At 39.6% G+C, this 18,778-nt stretch overlaps 2 protein-coding genes across 2 annotated transcripts in view; one reads left to right on the top strand and one right to left on the bottom strand.

Annotated features, from left to right (window-relative positions):
- LOC101847335 (palmitoyltransferase ZDHHC5) overlaps positions 1–2,955 on the bottom strand; it is a 31,352-nt gene extending 28,397 nt beyond the window's left edge. The window contains exon 1 of the mRNA XM_005097183.3: positions 2,613–2,955. Coding sequence (XP_005097240.1) covers positions 2,613–2,704 — 92 coding nt within the window. The 5' untranslated portion in view covers positions 2,705–2,955. The remainder of the gene's footprint in view (positions 1–2,612) is intronic.
- Positions 2,956–3,072: 117 nt separating this feature from the next.
- Positions 3,073–18,778, top strand: part of LOC101847581 — a 32,625-nt gene continuing 16,919 nt past the window's right edge. The window contains exons 1-4 of the mRNA XM_005097184.3: positions 3,073–3,379; positions 8,640–8,705; positions 10,364–10,568; positions 14,583–14,695. Of these exons, the coding sequence (XP_005097241.1) occupies positions 3,233–3,379; positions 8,640–8,705; positions 10,364–10,568; positions 14,583–14,695 (531 nt within the window). The 5' untranslated portion in view covers positions 3,073–3,232. The remainder of the gene's footprint in view (positions 3,380–8,639; positions 8,706–10,363; positions 10,569–14,582; positions 14,696–18,778) is intronic.

Below are 18,778 nucleotides of genomic sequence, written 5' to 3' on the forward strand. Positions count from 1 at the left end.
AAAACTACAAAGCAACAAGTTATAATTTATGGGAAAAATTTGACAGCCTACACAGTACACCGAGTACACAGTAGCAGCTCACAACAGGGTCATCTATTCAACTGCTCATCACTGGTAGTAGTAGTGTGGTAGTAAGCCAATATCAAACATAAGTTGCCGTATGCTCGGCTCTACACAGCAACACAACTTTTTCTTGGTAAAACAATCGAGATGACACAGGCGAGTGTACAGTCGAACCTGCCTTAACGGAAACCTGTATAACGGAATTTCCCCGCTCCCCCTTGATATATTCCTCTTTAATTACCTGTATAAAACGGAAACCTGTCCAGCGTGGAAACGGAAAGAAAAATCCGCTCCCTTCCGAGGATTTTACCTGTCTAAGACGGAAAATGCTTTGCCCGCTCAGCCCCGATTTGAAACAAAACTAGCAAGTTTAGTTCCGCTGGCTCTAAACTAACGCTATGGTCATGCGACTGGGTGAGGAAGGGCAGAATGGGTGCAATTTGGGGGTAGATCAAGGAGTTTAGAACTTTTAATCTCCTTGGGGTAGATGTTACCCTAGGCCTAGGATACCGGAACTAAAGCTTTATTTTGGTAGCCTCTCCCTAGGCTTTCTCAAGTTACCCCATCATGTGAGCCCTGAGCGATGCAGATGGTCAGTGTAGTGTGGGTGTGAAATCTCACGACTGCCCGTGAGAGTGCTCGGGAAGCGAGCCACTACGGAAACTTTCCTTGATCCAGAAGCCAGAGGTGTGAAATTAAATTGACCAATGCGTCCAATGCCTGCCGCCCTGATCGTACAGCCAGCCGAGAAAAGAGTTCCGAAATAAGGGAGATGTTCATACTTTTGTTTTTAATAGGTCAAACAGTGGTCCTAAGAAAGGCAAGCACTGGTGGTAATTGGATAAGTAAGACTGACAGTATGTCATTATCAGGCAGGATAGCAATTGAGAGGTGTGAAGTTTTGATCACTGCTTGCCGATCGGACAAGCGATCCTTGATCCCACCAGCTGGGCCTTTGAACCCCCCCCCCTCCCCAACCTCCATCTCCACCTAAATCCTAAATTCCCCTGTCTAAGACGGAATTTTTTTTCTGGCTCTCTTGCGATTCCGTCTTACACAGGTTCGACTGTATTTGAACGAATCGGTCTTTTTTTTATACTCAGCTCATAATAATATGCAGGTGCCAGGTGATCTGCTAATCTTCAATTTTACCTTTTTCTACAACAAAGAAAGTGGGAAACATGGGGGGGGGGGGGGGGGCGTATCAATGAGGTGGCGGGCATCGGATCGGCAGATAAAGTGTGGGGGAAACTAAAAAATAGCGGAAAATTGGAAGCACTGAACGTTAGATGTATAGAACGAAGACACTTCCCTTTTTCAAGACCGTGTCCAAATATCATTTTTTCATATTCGGACTCGAGTCCGAATATGAATTTTTTTTATTCGGACTCGAGTCCGAATATGAAAAAATGTTATTCGGACTCGAGTCCGAATAATGACGGCCATAAAATAAATAGACTCACAGACCAAGGAAAGCCACTATTGAACTTTAACCAGGCCTAAATTTGTAAAAAAGGAATTTAAGTTTAAAGCTAAAATAACTTTTACTAAGGCTACGGCACTTTGTACAGTGCTCCTCTTTGGGACAAAACCAGAATGAGAATGTCATATGTATGCTTCATCACTACATTAAAAAAAAATACAAAGCAACAAGTTATAATTTACGGGATAAATTTGACAGCCTACACAGTACACCGAGTACACAGTAGCAGCTCACAACAGGGTCATCTATTCAACTGCTCGTCACTGGTAGTGGTAGTGTGGTAGTAAGCCAATATCAAACATATATTAAAATAGTTAGACATTGACATTCCATTTCGTTCCATTTTGTTTTGACCGGAAGTTCTCGTGCTACTCCTCTCTCTCTCTCTCCACTGCCCACAGCCCACAGACAAAATTGTACGCTTTTAGTAGGCTACAGTCTACAGTTGTAATGGAACGTTTGTTCACGGCACAGAATTCTACAATTTTTCTGTTATCACAGTGTAGAATTCTGTGGTGTAGGGTGAACGCAAAATTTGTTGGCCTGGATCTAGGCTATAACGGTGAACGCGCACCGGGTGAGAATAGCCAAAAGACTCGCCTGCACTATTCTCACCCCGGGTGAGAATAGAGGTGGCCAAATTAAAAGGCCCTTTAGTAATAGATCTATAACGTCGGATCCAGTGACTAAAGGCAATGGAAGAGGAGGAGTGAGATAAATACACATTATTATAAAATTAAAATTGTCTCGATATTATTCGCATCCTTGTTGTTAGCCTTGTACACTTGTATTGACTATTGTTGCGAATTTTAACAAAAAAATGATCTCAAGTCTCAAGATCTAGAAATTTAGATGTCGGCTACAAAAAGCAAGATAATGAAGGAAGCAATGGTAGCAAGAGATCTAGATCTAGATCTAGATCTACTTGTAAAATAATAATTGAGCATGGTCTTAATCTAATCTAATATCTCTACAAGACTGACGTACTTATACCTATTAGTACTTTAGGCCTCTATGATCTATGCCAGAGATGATGAATGATGATGAGAATCCAAAGAATACTCACACGAAAACAAAGTACAGTCCAGTGCACACGATGGTTAGTGCCCAAGCAAATGTTGCAGGAATTATCTTTGTGGAAAGTTCACACTTTGGCATGGCTGGCTGCTACATTAAGTTGCCATTATTTATGCTTTGGGAGGTAAAAACTTTGATACTGAAGGCCGATTTCACAGACATACTTTTCCGGGATACATTGCAGCAGCACATACCCACTGCCTAACAACGGTCATCGGACAATCATCCGCACGAGAAAATGATAGAGCACAACAAAAATAGAGCAACTGGAGTTTATCAAAATTGGAAACAATGCCCACATTTACTGTGAAAAGTGGACAGAGCTTTTAAAATATAAAGATAAACTGATTCTTTAAATTAAAAAAAAGTACCAGAACGAGGATTAATACATGATACCGGTTTAGGTTTCACTGCGCATATAAAACAATCACTTCCGGTTACGTCATTCAAAATGGCTGAAAAACAAAAACAATAAATACTGTGATGAATAGTTTTCATACAAAAACTGATGCTTGATTTTATTCAAATCATAAAACAGAACTAATTTCGTCCCAGGTTATCTTCAAAGGAACGTATTACACGTTTTAATTCCTTGTGTTCTTGGTGAACATGGGTAATAAATCATCTACTATTCTGAGAAAAATCTCAACACCTCACAACCATCACCAAGGACAGTCTGAAAATGATGCTGTCTTAGAGGAAAGTCGGAAACAAAGTCAACAGCATTATAATGTGTCACTGATTCGACTGTTTGAGGTAATTCTTTTCCTGGTAGATCTATATTTGAAAAGTAAAACAGCTGTAGATCTAGTCATGGAAAGACAAAACAAATTTTCCCTTTCTTCTTTATCTTATCTTGTTGGTCTCTCTGTACTCTGTTGGGCGCGATCTGTCGATTTGCGCGATCGGAAGGACTTCCGTAACGAGCGACCACCCCATCAAACACAATAAAGAAGAGGCCTAACCCTACCCCTACCCCAAGCCCTCAATTCTGCTCTGTCTCATAGTGGTCGCTCGTTACGGAAGTCCTCCCGCGCGATCCATCGACCGCGCAGCGCATTTAGTTGATCTAGGAAACGCGTGACAATCCATCGATTGTTGCGCATTCTGTTGATCAGCGGATCGCACAGCGCTTTTTGTCGATCCATGAAAAATATTATACTTACTGCGCATTCTGCCGATAAACTATGATGATGAAATGAACTTTAAAAAAAAGAAAATTGGTTTACTGAGCACTTCAGTGAGTGATAGTGATACTCACCGACCTATAGGCCTAACCCTGATTGCACTCTCATTAGATCTACCCAATAGCAGTGTCTAAGTACACGGAAACCGACAACTCAGGGTCTTTCCGCCACCAAGTACAGCATCATCAGTACTTCCATCACCATTTGTCTTTCCACATGTTTGATTTGATTTTGTTGAGTGTTGAGTTTTTCTGTAATTTTTAAAAAAATCACATTGCACAAAATCGACGGAAGGACTTCCGTAACGAGCGACCACCCCATCAAACTCAGAAAAGAAGAGGCCTGACCCTAACCCTAACCCTAACCCTAACCCAAACCCTAACCCTAGATCTACCCCTACCCCTAGCCCTCAATTCTGCTCTGTCTTAATCTTATAGTGGTCACTCGTTACGGAAGTCCTCCCAAATCGACAGCCGTGACCTCTTCCCAACACCTCTTCCCCCATAAGCCGAGAGTGCGATATCGCTATGCGCGCAGTCTCATTAATTAACTTTGCCCCCGGCTCAACTTAGTTTTGTTCATGATACTAATGATGCAGGGGGGGACCAGTTTAGATAGATCTAGTAACTGGATATTAAAGCTCACGTCTCAATTGTTATCATAATAATTTTTAAAAATGTTAATAAATGTTGGAAATATTTAGAAACAGGGGTCGGAAGTCGGAACGGACATCATACTGGACTCAAATCAGAGTCCAAGTATAATTTTTGTCTATTCGGACTCGAATAGTCACTTTGATTAGTTTGTTATTGTAAGCCTGACTTCCAGTTACTTTCATTCAGTTTCGGTTTGACTTTGGAGAGTGAAACTAAATTACACACTGGACGACAACAAAATATAACAAAACTCAAGGGTAAGATCTATAGAATGCGCAACCAAACGGATCGACAAAAAGCGCTGCGCGATCTGCTGATCAACAGAAAGCGCAACAATCGATGGATTGTCGCGCGTTTCCTCGATCAACCAAATGTCCTGCGCGATTGATGGATCGCGCAAATCGACAGATCGCGCCCAACATCTCCACTGCCCACCTGTAGACAAATTGCACGCTTTTAGGCTAACAGAAGGAATGGAACATTTGTTCACGGCATAGAATTCTACCATCCTGTTATCATAGTGTAGAATTCTGGGGTTCAGAGTGAACGCTACACTGGTTGGCCTAGGCTATAACGGTGAACGCACACCGGTTGAGAATAGCCAAAAGACTCACCTGGGGTGAGAATAGAGGTGGCCCTTTCTGAATACTGTGTATTGGTGTGGACGATCAAATTGACCAAAACAAAGTTTAAAAATGATGTTAAAACACAAAAAAGTAAATTAATTTGGTCATCTACAAAAATGCTACGGCTATATTTATAACTTTTCGAATGGAGCCGAACTACCCGAGTCTCCATTTTGTTTTGCCCGGAAGTTCTCGCGCTACTCCTCTCTCTTTCTCTCTCTCTCTCTCTCTCTCCACTGCTCACAGACAAAATTGCAACGCTTTTAGGATAACAAAGTAAGGCACGACAAGATCATCGACATGCTGGAAGTCCTCAATATCGACTGGAAGAACTTTTTAAGGATTATCAAGAACATGTACGGGGATCAAACTGCTGCAATGAGAATAGAAAACGACATCAGCGAATACATACAGATTAAAAGAGGAGTCAGACAAGGATGTGTACTTTCTCCAGATTGTTCTTCCTGTATAGTGAAAATATCATGAGACACACAGAAGAAATGCCTGGTATCTCGATAGGGGGACATATAATATAAACAATCTAAGATATGCAGATGACACAGTCCTAATAGCAGAAGATGAAGAACACCTGCAGAATCTATTAAATGTCATCGTACAAGAGAGTGACAACATGGGCTTAAGCCTAAACATCAAGAAAACCGAAACAATGGTGAGCAGAAAAACTCCAACCCCAACATGCAATATCAAAGTCAATGATACCACCCTCAAGCAAGCACAACATTTTAAATATTTGGGGACCATTATATCATCAGATAGTAGATGCGACACCGAAATTAAAAGCCGCATTTGCCAAGCAAAAGCAACTTTCCGCAAGATGAAACAGATACTAACAAACATCAATATGTCACTGGAAACGAGAAAAAGAGTACTGAAAAGTTACATTGAGCCAATCCTATTATACGGGTGCGAAGCGTGGACAATCAATAAACAGCTGGAAAGAACAATTGTGGCGACAGATTTGTGGTTCATAAGACACATGCTACGTATTCCATGGAGAGCTAGAAAAACAAATGAAGAAGTCTTGGCTGAAGCAAATCATAGAAGACAGCTTATGACGAATATAAGAAAGCGACAGGCAAATTTCTTCGGACACACAATGCGGAAAGAAGCATTGGAGAATATTGTAGCAACAGGCAAGTTTGATGGAAAGAGAAGCAGACAGAGGGAAAAGATAATGGACAAGATGACAACTTGGCTAGGAGCAGCAAGAACAACAGACACCATTGCTGAAGTGCAAGACAGAGTGAAGTGGAGGTCCATGATCGCCCACGCCAGTCGGCAAGGCACCGGATGATGATGATGATGATGAGTAACACAAGAGCGCTGGAACGTTTGTTCACGGCACAGAATTCTACAATTCTGTAATCACAGTGTAGAATTCTGTGGTTCAGGGTGAACGCTACACTGGTTGACCTAGGCTATAGCATAACGGTGAACGCACACCGGGTGAGAATAGCCAAAAGGCTATGTTCTATAAAATGTGACTGCACTGCATGCATGAAATGTATATCTAGATCTAGATTAGATCTAGAATTGAATTGACAGTCATAGAGTCTAGATCTAGATTCTAGGCTAGATTTAGATTCTAGATAACCGAGATCTCTACTAGATCTACATATCTAGATCTAAAATACGAAAAGACACGAAGAGTCATCTGATTTACAAGTGTCCCTTCTGACAGACTCATTTTCCGGGTTTTCAGGTCTCTTATTGGTCTTTTATTCTTTCCTTACACCTGTTTTGGATCCTCTTTTAATCAAGCGTGCCCCCTCCCGTCTAACTTCTGATGGGCCTAAGATATTAAAACATATTTCGCTTCACAGACCCCTGCACAGACCAATCATGATCTGCTCTGTTTATATCCGACCTAATTACCCCCTCAAAATAAATGATTTAGAGCTCCAGCTCCCAAAACCCTTTATTTTGCAAGGTGATTTTAATGCCCACTGTGACTAAAAATAAAAAATAATAGAAGACGTTTTATTTCAAAATAACATCTGCCTCTTAAATGATAGGTCCCCCCTCTTACAGAAACAGATCCACTTTTGGCATTTCATCCCTTGATCTCACCTTTAATATTCCTGACCTTGTCCCATACTGGTCTGTGCTGGATGACCGTATGGACCATTTCCCAATTCTTATATTATGTAAAAAACAATAGCCTCCAAAATGACCCGATCCCAGATCGCTTCAATTTTTTAAAAAGCACACTGGGGCAGGTTCGCCGTTGAATGTTCCCTGATTTTGAACCCCACTTTTGACCTCAACTACAACAAATTCCATGAAACGCTTCCAGAAATGTATCACAAATGTATACAAAAAAACATCACCGAAACCCCGGAAGAACAAGATCTGGTTCTCTGGAGAATGCGATGATGCAGTAAAGAAAAAGAAGGCAGCATATCGGAGAGCTGTCGTCAATACCACCACAGAAAACAAAATAAATTATTTAAAAGTTCGAGCTGAGGCACGTAGATGCCTCAGGGACAGCAAAAGACAATCCTTCAGAAAATGCTTTTCAAAAATCAACAGTCAGACACCAGTCAACCAAGTTTTCAAAATCTCCAAGACAAAAGTAGACTTACAGCTCACCACATACAACAAAGCAAGCGCAAACACCAAAACATTTAAAGAAGAATTTTTTTTTAACTTATAGAAAAATGCCCCCGGTGCGGAGCTAATCTTCACAGATGGCTCTAAATCAGATTCTGCTGTGGACGCCGCTACCGTATCTTCATTTTAGAATTTTAACTCTGATCGTTGACCCGAGCGCAACCTTGCAGTGAACTGTTGTGAATGCAACCAACTTGTGTTTTGCATGCTCGTATGACCTTATGTGGTGCGAGCACCGTAAAGCTCTTACTAAAATAAATGGTTTTTCACATATTTTTCTGCAGGCTTTTCTTCTCCTCAAATGCTTATTTTCTTAAAAGGATTTGAAGAAAACTCCTATTTTCTGTCATAGAGTGGTTAGCAGGACTGCTGTTGTATTTCAAATAAATTTTGATTAAAGACAAGGATGTCTAGTTTAAGTGTACATGAAAGGTAGAATGACAAAGGATGATTGATAGTTATATCACGGTTGTGGAAAAACATTTGTACGTATGTGTCAAAGAGGTAAAAGTAAGCTAAGTAGGGATTTTATATTTAATGTCAAAGCTAGACACATTTACCTCAGAATATGGATCATGTGGAGTTTCTTACTTTTCATGCCTTTTCATTTTTCCTTTGGGGTTTTTGCTTCATCCACATGATAATGAATCAAATAATAATTTTTGCTTTTATATAAAATTAATTTCCACTAAGAAAGTGCTCAATGTGCTTTACAATAACTGTAAAGAACATGTACATGGTATGGTTCCAATAGAATGATATGAAGTATTGAAAAACTCTTCTGGTTGATTCATTGTACTGTTTACAAGTTTTTATGTTGAATATGGCTGTACTTGGTCTACCATACCAGTATTGACAAATTATCAGTGGAAAACAGTTTTTTAAATTTTGTCCTTTTTCTTCCTCTTGACAGAAACTGGAGCTGACAGCTGATGGGGATAATGTACATCCTGGGGAACTGTCAAAAGCAACCTTTGAGGTAAGTTTTGTTCACTTGAATATGAGGGCATTAAAAAGAAAATTTTATTAAAAGGTATTCTTTTCTCTGAGCTGGGGTCAGGCTGGATTAGAATTTGATCAACCCTGATTTGATTGGAAAGCATCAGAGCTGTGCGCTTTCTGAAAAAAGTATCAAAGCTGTGCACTGTCAGAGCCATGCACTTTTTAACAATATTGGTATGATTTGATTGCCAATACTATTCAACAGAGTTACATTCTCCTTGACCAAAATTACTCTGTTAAATTTCCATAAAATTAATCTCATGAAAACGATTTTCCAAGACAATTGATAAAGTGATTGAGGTGTGTTCGCATCATATAAAAACATGACTGGTTAACAAAGACTGGCGTTTTTACGTGTTTCATTGAAAAGACAAGATTTTATTTTGCCTTACATGGAGCCATACTTGTGCAGTAAGTGTTCCAAAAATGGCTGTTTCTTAGATAAGCTGTAACATGACGGCACAATAAAAAAATTCTTATGCAGCCATATCTCAAATTGATATACTCTGGTCCCAAGTCCAGGAAAAAGTAGAGGGGGGGATTTAAATCGCTGGATGATATTGACAGTCAAATTGTATCAATATCATTAAAAAGTGCACGGCTCTGATCCTTTTTTTTTTTTTTTTGGTGCTAATATGTGTGGCTCTGATAGCTTCCCAACTTGATGCCCCAGAAAGGCATTCTTAAGCTTTCAGAATACGGTGGAATTTTTTTGACTCTACACAACCGGGTGTGGTCCTGTCCTGTTTATATTAGATGCTAAATCAGAAACTCTTCTTCATGAATTGCTTTACTTCGTTGGAATGGGCAATTTACATATTTATTGTACCTTTTAAATCATTTATGCAAGTGTTTAGAAAGTAAATAAAAGTGGTATGCTCCTAATAGGCTGAAAACTGTAAGTGTCCTACAGGGGACTGAAACAGAAAATTGGAAAGTATAAGAGAATTATTTGAGATACATGACCATGAATAAACACTTTCGGTTATAAAATTTTGATTTATTTTAAAATGATAGTGAAGATCGCTTTTATAACGCGTCCTCTCAGATTGTTCCAGGCACTTCACAATGGAATAACATTTCGATGGCTATACAGTGATGTGTTTTTTACAGTTTGGGTCTCATTCATTGTATAATTATCCTTTCAAATACAGTACCCGTAAAAATCCAAGTTCTGACAAAAGAGCTCATACACACAATAAATTCCTTAACATTGTCAGTTCAAGGTGACACTTACTGTCTTTCCCTGTGATCTCATGTCTATGTTATACAGTAGTATGTATATTATACAGTGCTGTCTAACAGTAACTTGAAAGTGTGTTTACCCAATTATTACGGTATATTACCACTCATACAGCCCACCAATTTAAAATTAAGTAAATTCTATTTCAAATTTCTTTTGGACTCCACTGTGTATCCTAGTTAAACAGTGTTGCACCTAGATGTGTCCTGACATTAACCTTCTGATAAATGTTTCCTGTTAAAAATCATGCCTCTAGGTTATTGACAAGTGGCATTCATATAATATATACTCTTTTTTATCTTTTGCTTTTACAGTTTTAAAGCTGCACTATTGAACTTTTTTAAAGATATGACAAATCTTCCTTTTGTGTAAAATGCACTGTCTCTTTGCAGAATGCATTCCATGGACCATTGCACATATTTGGCAAGCTCATATACTTGCAAATGGTTTCTTCGGGGGCTCTCCACCGAGAACGCATCACCCGAGAACAGTTTGTGAAAGCTGGCAAAGAAATTCTTAAAATGCATGGAGAAAAGGCCTTGGTCAAGTACTACTTTCACTTATTTGCCTCTGGGAAGGATCACCTAACCAATGAAGGTATGAAAAGAAATATTGACCTGCTGTACCATTTTCTATCAGCTTGAAAAAAAATTGAACCATAAAAGATTTTAAAATGAATCCTATCAATTTCCTGTTCCCATCCTTTGGACTATATATACATCTGGTGTAATTATTTTTCCAATCCTCATTTGTAAAACAGTTTTAGAGGATGGTTTGCGGATGCTGTGATGTGGTGTGCCCCTTCTCTCCTCCTGTCAAACATCAATCATCCTTATCTCTCCACCTTCTTTTCTTTGTTGTTATTCTTTATTAACACCTCTAATTCTTGATACTTATTAATGACCCATTTGTGTTGCAAGTGCCATAAAGCACTGTCTAAAACTAAAGCTAGTGTTATGCTTGAATTCATTTTTGATTTCTTGGTTTGTCTTTGTAGTAAGGTTTAATCAGGTCAGCATAGCATTATAGAACTGGGTCCTGTTCCACTGTACAGTCCTAAACGATATCAGAGCTGTGCTTCTCCCTCCCAGTACTAACCTTGACAAAACACTCTATGGAACATCACAGCAGCTGCAGCAAACCTGCGCATAACCCTACGAGGTCTGCTTCAGAATGAAGTTTCCCTGTCATGCTGTCCTCACATTATATGATTATAAATCACCTTGTATTTGGTATTAACAGAAAGCCTATTCAATTACCTATTCAACTTGGGAACTATCAAGTTCCAGACATTTTTCCATTTGATGTACCCAGCGGTCAAAGACATAGATCAGTGATCATTTGTCCTAGGTCCTGAGTTCTTTACTCATAGCCTCTCGATTCTGGCCCTCGTCCTCAAATTGCCAACCTCACTGCATATCTTTCACCTTGGGGAAGAGGTGGAAGTCGCATGGGGACAGATCTGCCGAATAGGGTGGCTGTTCCTGTAATTTGTACGAGAAGCCCTAGAGCACGGCGCACCGGCAGTGGAATTTTAGTTGCCGTGAGGGGTTCCCGCCGGGCGCCTTATCACGTCGGGGTCACGGGGGTCAGCCGCTCTGTCTGGGCCGACTTAATTTTTGGTACTTTTCAACGTACAATTTATGGTGTATCCTTGTATTTATGGTAATTCTCATTTAGTGCACCCAAAGCATGCATTTCTGCTCTTGAGACTCAAAAAAGAACGGACGTTGTAACTTGTCTGGTTATTTCGTTAGACGCGCTGTAGTCAGCAATGCTAAACTGTAAATTTTTTTGGACTAGCGTGAATGAAAAAAAAATAAATATAAAAAAAGACCTCTTCAAAATCTGTCAAACTTTTGGAACATGAACTACATAGCATTGGTGCAGATACTCAGAAAAGATGGTATCTGCGCATATAATAGAAAGGTGTAATTTTGCAACTTTATCCATCGGGCACACAATTCGCTATGAAGTAATTCCTCCAAATACAACTTTATGTGTCTAATATATTCGGGAATATTTTCATATTTTCTCGAAAGTTTATAAAAGCTACCATGAAGTTTCTCTATGAAAAGTACAAATCTATTTTAGTGCTAGAATACATCTTCAATGTAGATCTAATACACGAACAGTATCTGTTACACTCCAGAAATTCCTTACTTTTCTTGAAACGCTAAGTCTAGGTTTTGTAAGTTGACTGAATAATAGGGATGACTTCTCGTAATTGGGTTATAAGAATAATATTTCTAGCTTTCCAGGGACACTAAATCACCACCAGACTTTTCCAGCTTTATTTTACGTTTCTATGACCATTTGCAATAACCACAGAATTCTACACTTATAGAACGGGAACTGTACCACGTGACCTGTGAGGAATTGAAGACCGAAAACAATGGCGTCTTGAGGGCACGATTTATCGTTTTCGGAAGTAACCCTATAGCTTTTAAAGCAAGAGCGGCTTTTACAAACGAGTGAAAAGTGGAACATTTACTGTCCAGTTTGTAATTTTGAGTTACAGAATTCACTGTGCAACTAGAGATTGGAATCAAGGTTTTAAATTGTTGTGTTTTTGGGTGTAAAAACAGAAAAAGCAGACATAGAGAGTTTATAAATATAAAATCTACAGAACTGTGAAAAAAATCGTAACACGGATGGGATTGTTCACAGCACTTCTAGCTTCCCACACACATTTTGCATACGCATATGGCCTACGTAATTTTTTAGTAGCAAAACTTGTTACAAGAAATTTGTTTTACACTGAACATATTTTTTCACTAGATCTAATTAATGTTCTCAAAACATGCGTTCAATAATTAGCTTTATGTCGCCAGCAAAAGTAGGAAAAAGGACGGACTTGCTTTTAAAAGAGATTTAGCTCCAGCCATAAACTTTTTAAAAATCTGTAGAAACCATTGACTGGGATTTTTTTTCTTAAATATTGGGCTAGTATTTATTAAAGAATTTTCTTTTAAGAGATTTCTAGAATAATATAGAACCTATAGATGTGTACAAATGTTTGAAAAAAATACTCATCGGTTAAGACGAATTGATATAGATCTAAGTCATTGTGTAAAAGTAGGAGAATCTAGATCTAGGTGTTCAATAGTTCAGTAGCCTAGATATTTGATAATAATAATAAGTTGCGCATCAAATTTTTTACCGCACCCTACAGTAGTAGAGATAGCGTATTATTTTCATCCGAAACATTAATTCCCGCATCCATACACCTTTTTGGGCCTTTATAAGCACATGCAATTCTACTTTAATTATGTTACTTTCATAATTGTTTTTGAAAGCATTTTCAATTCCTTTCACTTTCACTTCCCACGCGCGGGCACATATAATTATGATTATAATTTAAGATTCCAAATCTGACGAATGTATTATTAAATAGCGTATAATGCTGAGTTAGCCAATGTATTGCAATGCGCGCTATTATCAATTATTGAATTGTAACAAGACTTTAATTTGATCCGTAACAAGAGACCACTTATTTTTTTATGTGTGTTCATGAATGTGTGTTTTTTTACTGTGTGCGGGGATTAAAAATTAAAGATTAAAGATTCCAGATCTGACGAATGTATTTATAAAATAGCGTAATAGTGCTGGGTTAGCGGATGCCTTGCGATACACGCTTTTATCTATTAATTGAATTGTAACAGGACTTCAATTTGATCCGTAACAAGAGACCACTTATTTTTTCTTATTCGTGTTCAAAAATATGTGTTTGTTTACTGTGTGCGGGGATTACATGGGGACAAGCCCATCCCCTCGACATGTGATCCAGGGTATGGAGATACATTTTTCTCAAAATGCACACAGCTCTGAAATCCTTGACCAGTGATCACTCGCCATGGAACTCTTTCTGTTGTGACTGTAGACACAAGTTTCTTCATTATCACATCTGAATGAGCCTATCATTCATGCATTAGAAATCACACTCCCAACACACAGAAAATGACTTTGAACATATATTCAGGAAACATATGCCAGTTCCACTCTTGTTTACTTTGTTTTGCATTATTGGCTTTTATGTGTAAACCAATATTTTGAGGCCTTTTCTGCATTTTTGTGTTTTTGGCAGCATGTACAATAGGCCTATGTATTTTATGTGCAACCGACACATTCTCCAATCTCTTGTATTTGTTAGACTCGCACGTGCTTTAAACAAAGCATGTTGTTGTACACACTACTGATGCAAACACAGAGATGAATTCTTAAAGTGAGAAATAATACATTTCCTCAATACAAGCTCAATTTATTTATCTCTTTCTAGTAAATTGGAGAAAAGGCTTATATTGTTCTTTTTTGCTTGCTTTGGATGGCCTTAAGTTTAATGACAATATTATTGTAGTGAGCATGTTACTGTCAGCGTCCCCTTATCGTAGATCTAGTACTAATCAAGACTATATCTAAATATTTTGCCAACAGAATTAATGTTCATAATTAGTGTTATTATCAAGTGTATTGTGACTGTGAAGATCGTTAGTAGATCTAGATCCCTGGTTTTTGTCACAGTAGCAACCCACATGACCGATGGGTTTATTTCATTCTTTGTTTTCAGCATTTTATTTTACTGACAAGTTTTCACACTTGCTATTTTTTCAGATGCAAAACAGATGTTTGAGATTTCCTTTGCCCTCACCTTGTCACTCTCCAAGATTCTTCATAAGGAGGATGAAAGAGATGAGCGTGTGTTTTGTGCTATGGTGACCAGCTTGGTAGGTATTTGTGGTGTCACTGTGGAAGGTTGGTTTGCTTCTTCTAGAGTAACTTGACCACTTGCGGCCACGAGCGAACATTCCCCCCTAGCTATTCGAGGAGAAAAAAGCCGCAGGAAGGGCCCTGACCTGGCCGGGAATTTAAAGACTTCAAGTATAGAGTGCAGTGTGTGTTTTCTGCACAACTTCGGCGTACCACTTGGCGGCCGGCAGCCCTGGGTGCGGCCGACGACGAGCCAACGATGCGGCCGCCTGACTTAGGTGCGGCCGAATCCATGCCCGTTATGCGGCCAGGCCGTTAAACATGCTTCAAACACTTGAAAACATGACAAACAATGAATGAATCAATAACAAACGCATAAGGTGCAATTTGAAATATGGTAGGCCTACATTCAACTTTAATGAGATTCAACAGACTCTTGATCAGAGCATGCAAACGAAATGGAAATCAGTGACACAGAATACAAACGGGAACGTTCAAAATTAAAGAATGGTACATACAACTTAAACGAGATTCAATCTACTTTTGATCAGAGCATGCAAACAAAATGGAAATCAATGACAGCGTAGATCTAGATCTATGCAAAAAAGTGCAATGATGGTAGATCTAGATCTAGATTTCGTATACTCTTGATAAGAACAGAACGGACAAGTCTCACGTCTCTGGCCTCAAGGTACGATCTCTACAGCCATGCTGACCAAGTGAATCCCCGCTCTCCTCATTCACGGTGTCTGGCATTCCTTCCTCTTCAGCCAATGCTGGCATTTCGTTTCCAGTTCCGACCATGTTGCTGTCCTCCACCTCTTCTTCATTCATCTCACGCATAGCATATTATTCTCTTTCTACTCCAAGTCCAACGACTGGTCTTTTGTTCCCATCTCCGTCACTCTCAAGCATGTCTTCTCTTTCTGTTTCTTCTACTTCAACCACATGTCTTTTGTTTCCTATTTCCTTCATTGTCAGCAGCAACACTTTCTATTTCTTTCCGTCTGTGGTCCGACTCATGATCCTTCATCAAGTTCAAGCGTTTCATTGTCCAAGTGTCATCTCTGTGGAGTTTCATGTCTTTCCACAACCCCCACTTCAGCAAACATGGATTCCTCAGTCGAACATTCTTCTCCCATGAAATCTTCCAACTGCAGGTCATCTTCATCAAACAGTATCATTTCACTTTCGTTGATACCTGCACTTGTACATGTATCATAGTCTGAATCGCTCAACCTCTTCTTGGATTTGTTTCCTTTCACGGGCCAACCCGTCATAGCACTCGTCCCATAATGCCGACGCCAGGTGGGACAGCTACTAGATCTGGATTGCCAGTTTTTTTAGTCTTAGGTATGACTTCTTTTCTTTTGCTTCTTCTTATTCTCCGTCCCCTTCTCCTCGGCTAGTCTCCTCTCTTCTTGCATCTTCTTTCTATTTTCTTTCTCCACTTTGCTTCTTCAGCTCCCCTCGCTGTTTTTCTCTTTCCTTTCTCGTCTTCCATTTCTCCTCTTCCATTTTGGCTCTACTCTGTCCACTTTTCTCATTTCCATCTCTGCTTTCCTTTTGATCTTTCTCTCCTTGTTGATTAAAGAGTCAATGAATTCTTGTCCACTCATGAGCGATGGAAGGTTTTCCAGCGATGTCTTTCTGTTGCCGCCATTATTCCTGCGTTGCAAAGTAGGAAGAACGAAGGAATCTTTCAGTCTAAGATTGACTTGGCATCTCCCCATCCCTTCACTGACTGCTTGTTACACCGCATTGTCTAAAGCTTCTTTTGTCCCCTTCGGTTTCCCACTCATTTTGAGACTTGCTTGGGAAAACACACTTTTTGGATAGATTAGAGTTCACTTCATGCCATACTTGAGTTTTTGTTTGAGTTGGCCTTTAACGTCTCTTATGAAAACCAGTAGGTAATTTAGGCAAATTAACGTGCTGTTACCCTGGGATATGAAATGTAACAGAACTTATTATCCCATCTAGTCACAGTGTACTAACACCGGGCAAACCCATCATAGCACTCGTCACATAATGCCGACGCCAGGTGGGACAGCTACTAGATCTAGATTGCCAGTTTTTTTAGTCTTAGGTATATGACCTGGTCGGGAATTGAACCCACGATCTTCCATTCCCGAGAAGGACGCCATACGACTAGGCCACTGAGATCGGTGCCGTGCTTGAAAATATCTTATTGCTTTGTTACCAGTAGATCTACATCTAGCTTTATTAAGTGGACAAAAAGCTTTGCAAACAGCCTACCTCTATCAAGAACAAAGTCTAGATTCTATCTCAAGACTTTAGCCTTCATTTGATCAGGGCTATCTATCATTTTGGACTCTGGCCGCGGCCAGGACCTCTACTGTAAAGCCAGTCCTCGGTGCGGCCGATTCAACCGCATGTGGGCTGCGTCCATCGACATTTCTCCGAAAGTTTACGTTTGAGCGATATTTATACAATGTTAGGCTTAAAAACATGCATTTTAAAACACAGAAACCACACTTAGTTGACAAAATAATAATATTTAGGTTGTGGTAAGAGCTAATGAAAAACTCACCTGAAATTTCACGAAGGGATGTTTTCTGGGTTGAAAAGTTCAAACTCGCATCAGGTGTGTCGGAACAGCGGGAAAGACCGGAAATGAAAGTGAACGCATTGGCAGACCCAAGAGAAGCTACAGTGGTTTATTCAAAGCCTTACAGCAACTGGAATGTGAGGTATGAGAACTGGCCGCACACCAGCAGTGGCCGCGAGGGGGTCAAGCTACTCTACTCATATCCCGAGCTGCTGTACGATATATCTTTTGTGATTTTGGTTCGACATGAGCGACAATTGAAAAGTATATGACATATTAGATCATTGATAATTTCTTTTTTTCTTTTGTTGTTTTCAATCGAGGACCTTTCCCCCCCCCCCTCCCCCCCCCCCCCTGGTGTGCAGACCCCATGTAAAAAAAATTTTTAAAATCTTGAACACTTTCTGTAATCTGCACCACAAATAAGACTAGATATGATGAGATGAACCTTTCACTGTACGTACGCAATTGGCAAGGATTGTTATATTCGAGAAGCATATATATGATAGTTTGATGTGCAGACCAGACAGACGTTCTACCAAGTCAAACTGTCTTAAGGCCCAATCTCTTTTCTGAACCCCTTCTTTGCCAGAGGGTGTGCGTTCCTACTGGCAGCACTGATTTTCAGCTTAGCCTGTTAGTAAGGACAGCAGTCTCATGTTTGTGTTAGTGGACTCGCTATCTAGATCTAGCTGATATATTCAGACCCCAAGACTTTGTGTCACTTTCCTCCCTTTCCTCATTCCCTATATTCCCCATCTGACCCATAATTTCGAAAAATTTGCAAAACCGAGTCTAAAAAATAAAATTTACTGCCCTTCTTTTAACTCATTTTGGTGTTTACGTTTTGTGACCAAGTGTAGGTCCGCAAGACTAGACCTGTGTTTATTAATTACTTGTAAGCCTAGCAGTAAACTAATACTAGCGAATTTTGCCAACTTCATGACATCCATGGTACGGCACAAAACTAAAAGTTACGTGTTTTCATAGTGGACCGGGTGTGCCGTAAGGCAAAGAGGAGGTTAGCCTGAAAAGATCAGGAAATACTGTCAAACCTCCTTTACCTTTGACTCCATATCAATGGTGAGCCGATGGCAGCTGCTCGAGAACTTTCCTTTACGACGAATTTGACATCAAATTTCTTTTCCGTAATTGCCGAAAACGTGTCTTTTTTTTACCGGGAGTTCATTCTGTAGATGAATTACTATCAAAATAGGTTCACTTGTTTTTATTTAATGACCCATTTAGTGATGTTTTTGTCATTTTTAGATATGGCATCAAAAAAGGGCCACAGCGTAGTGGGTTCTCCCCTCCCCCAGATAAAGGTTAACAGCCAACTGTCCAAGATTATCACCTATACAAACTACAATTCTCCATTTCCCCCTTGCGTCTTAAAAAAGATGTCCAGGGCGTCCACCTGTCTAAAACAACCACTTTTATTTCCTACAATGGATAGCCATCTTGAACAATTTCGACTGTATGCAAGTGGGGCATTCTTCCACCATGCTTCCTTTTTTTTGTACTCCAG

Source organism: Aplysia californica, unplaced genomic scaffold (assembly GCF_000002075.1).
Source record: "Aplysia californica isolate F4 #8 unplaced genomic scaffold, AplCal3.0 scaffold00148, whole genome shotgun sequence".
Taxonomy (NCBI): domain Eukaryota; kingdom Metazoa; phylum Mollusca; class Gastropoda; order Aplysiida; family Aplysiidae; genus Aplysia; species Aplysia californica.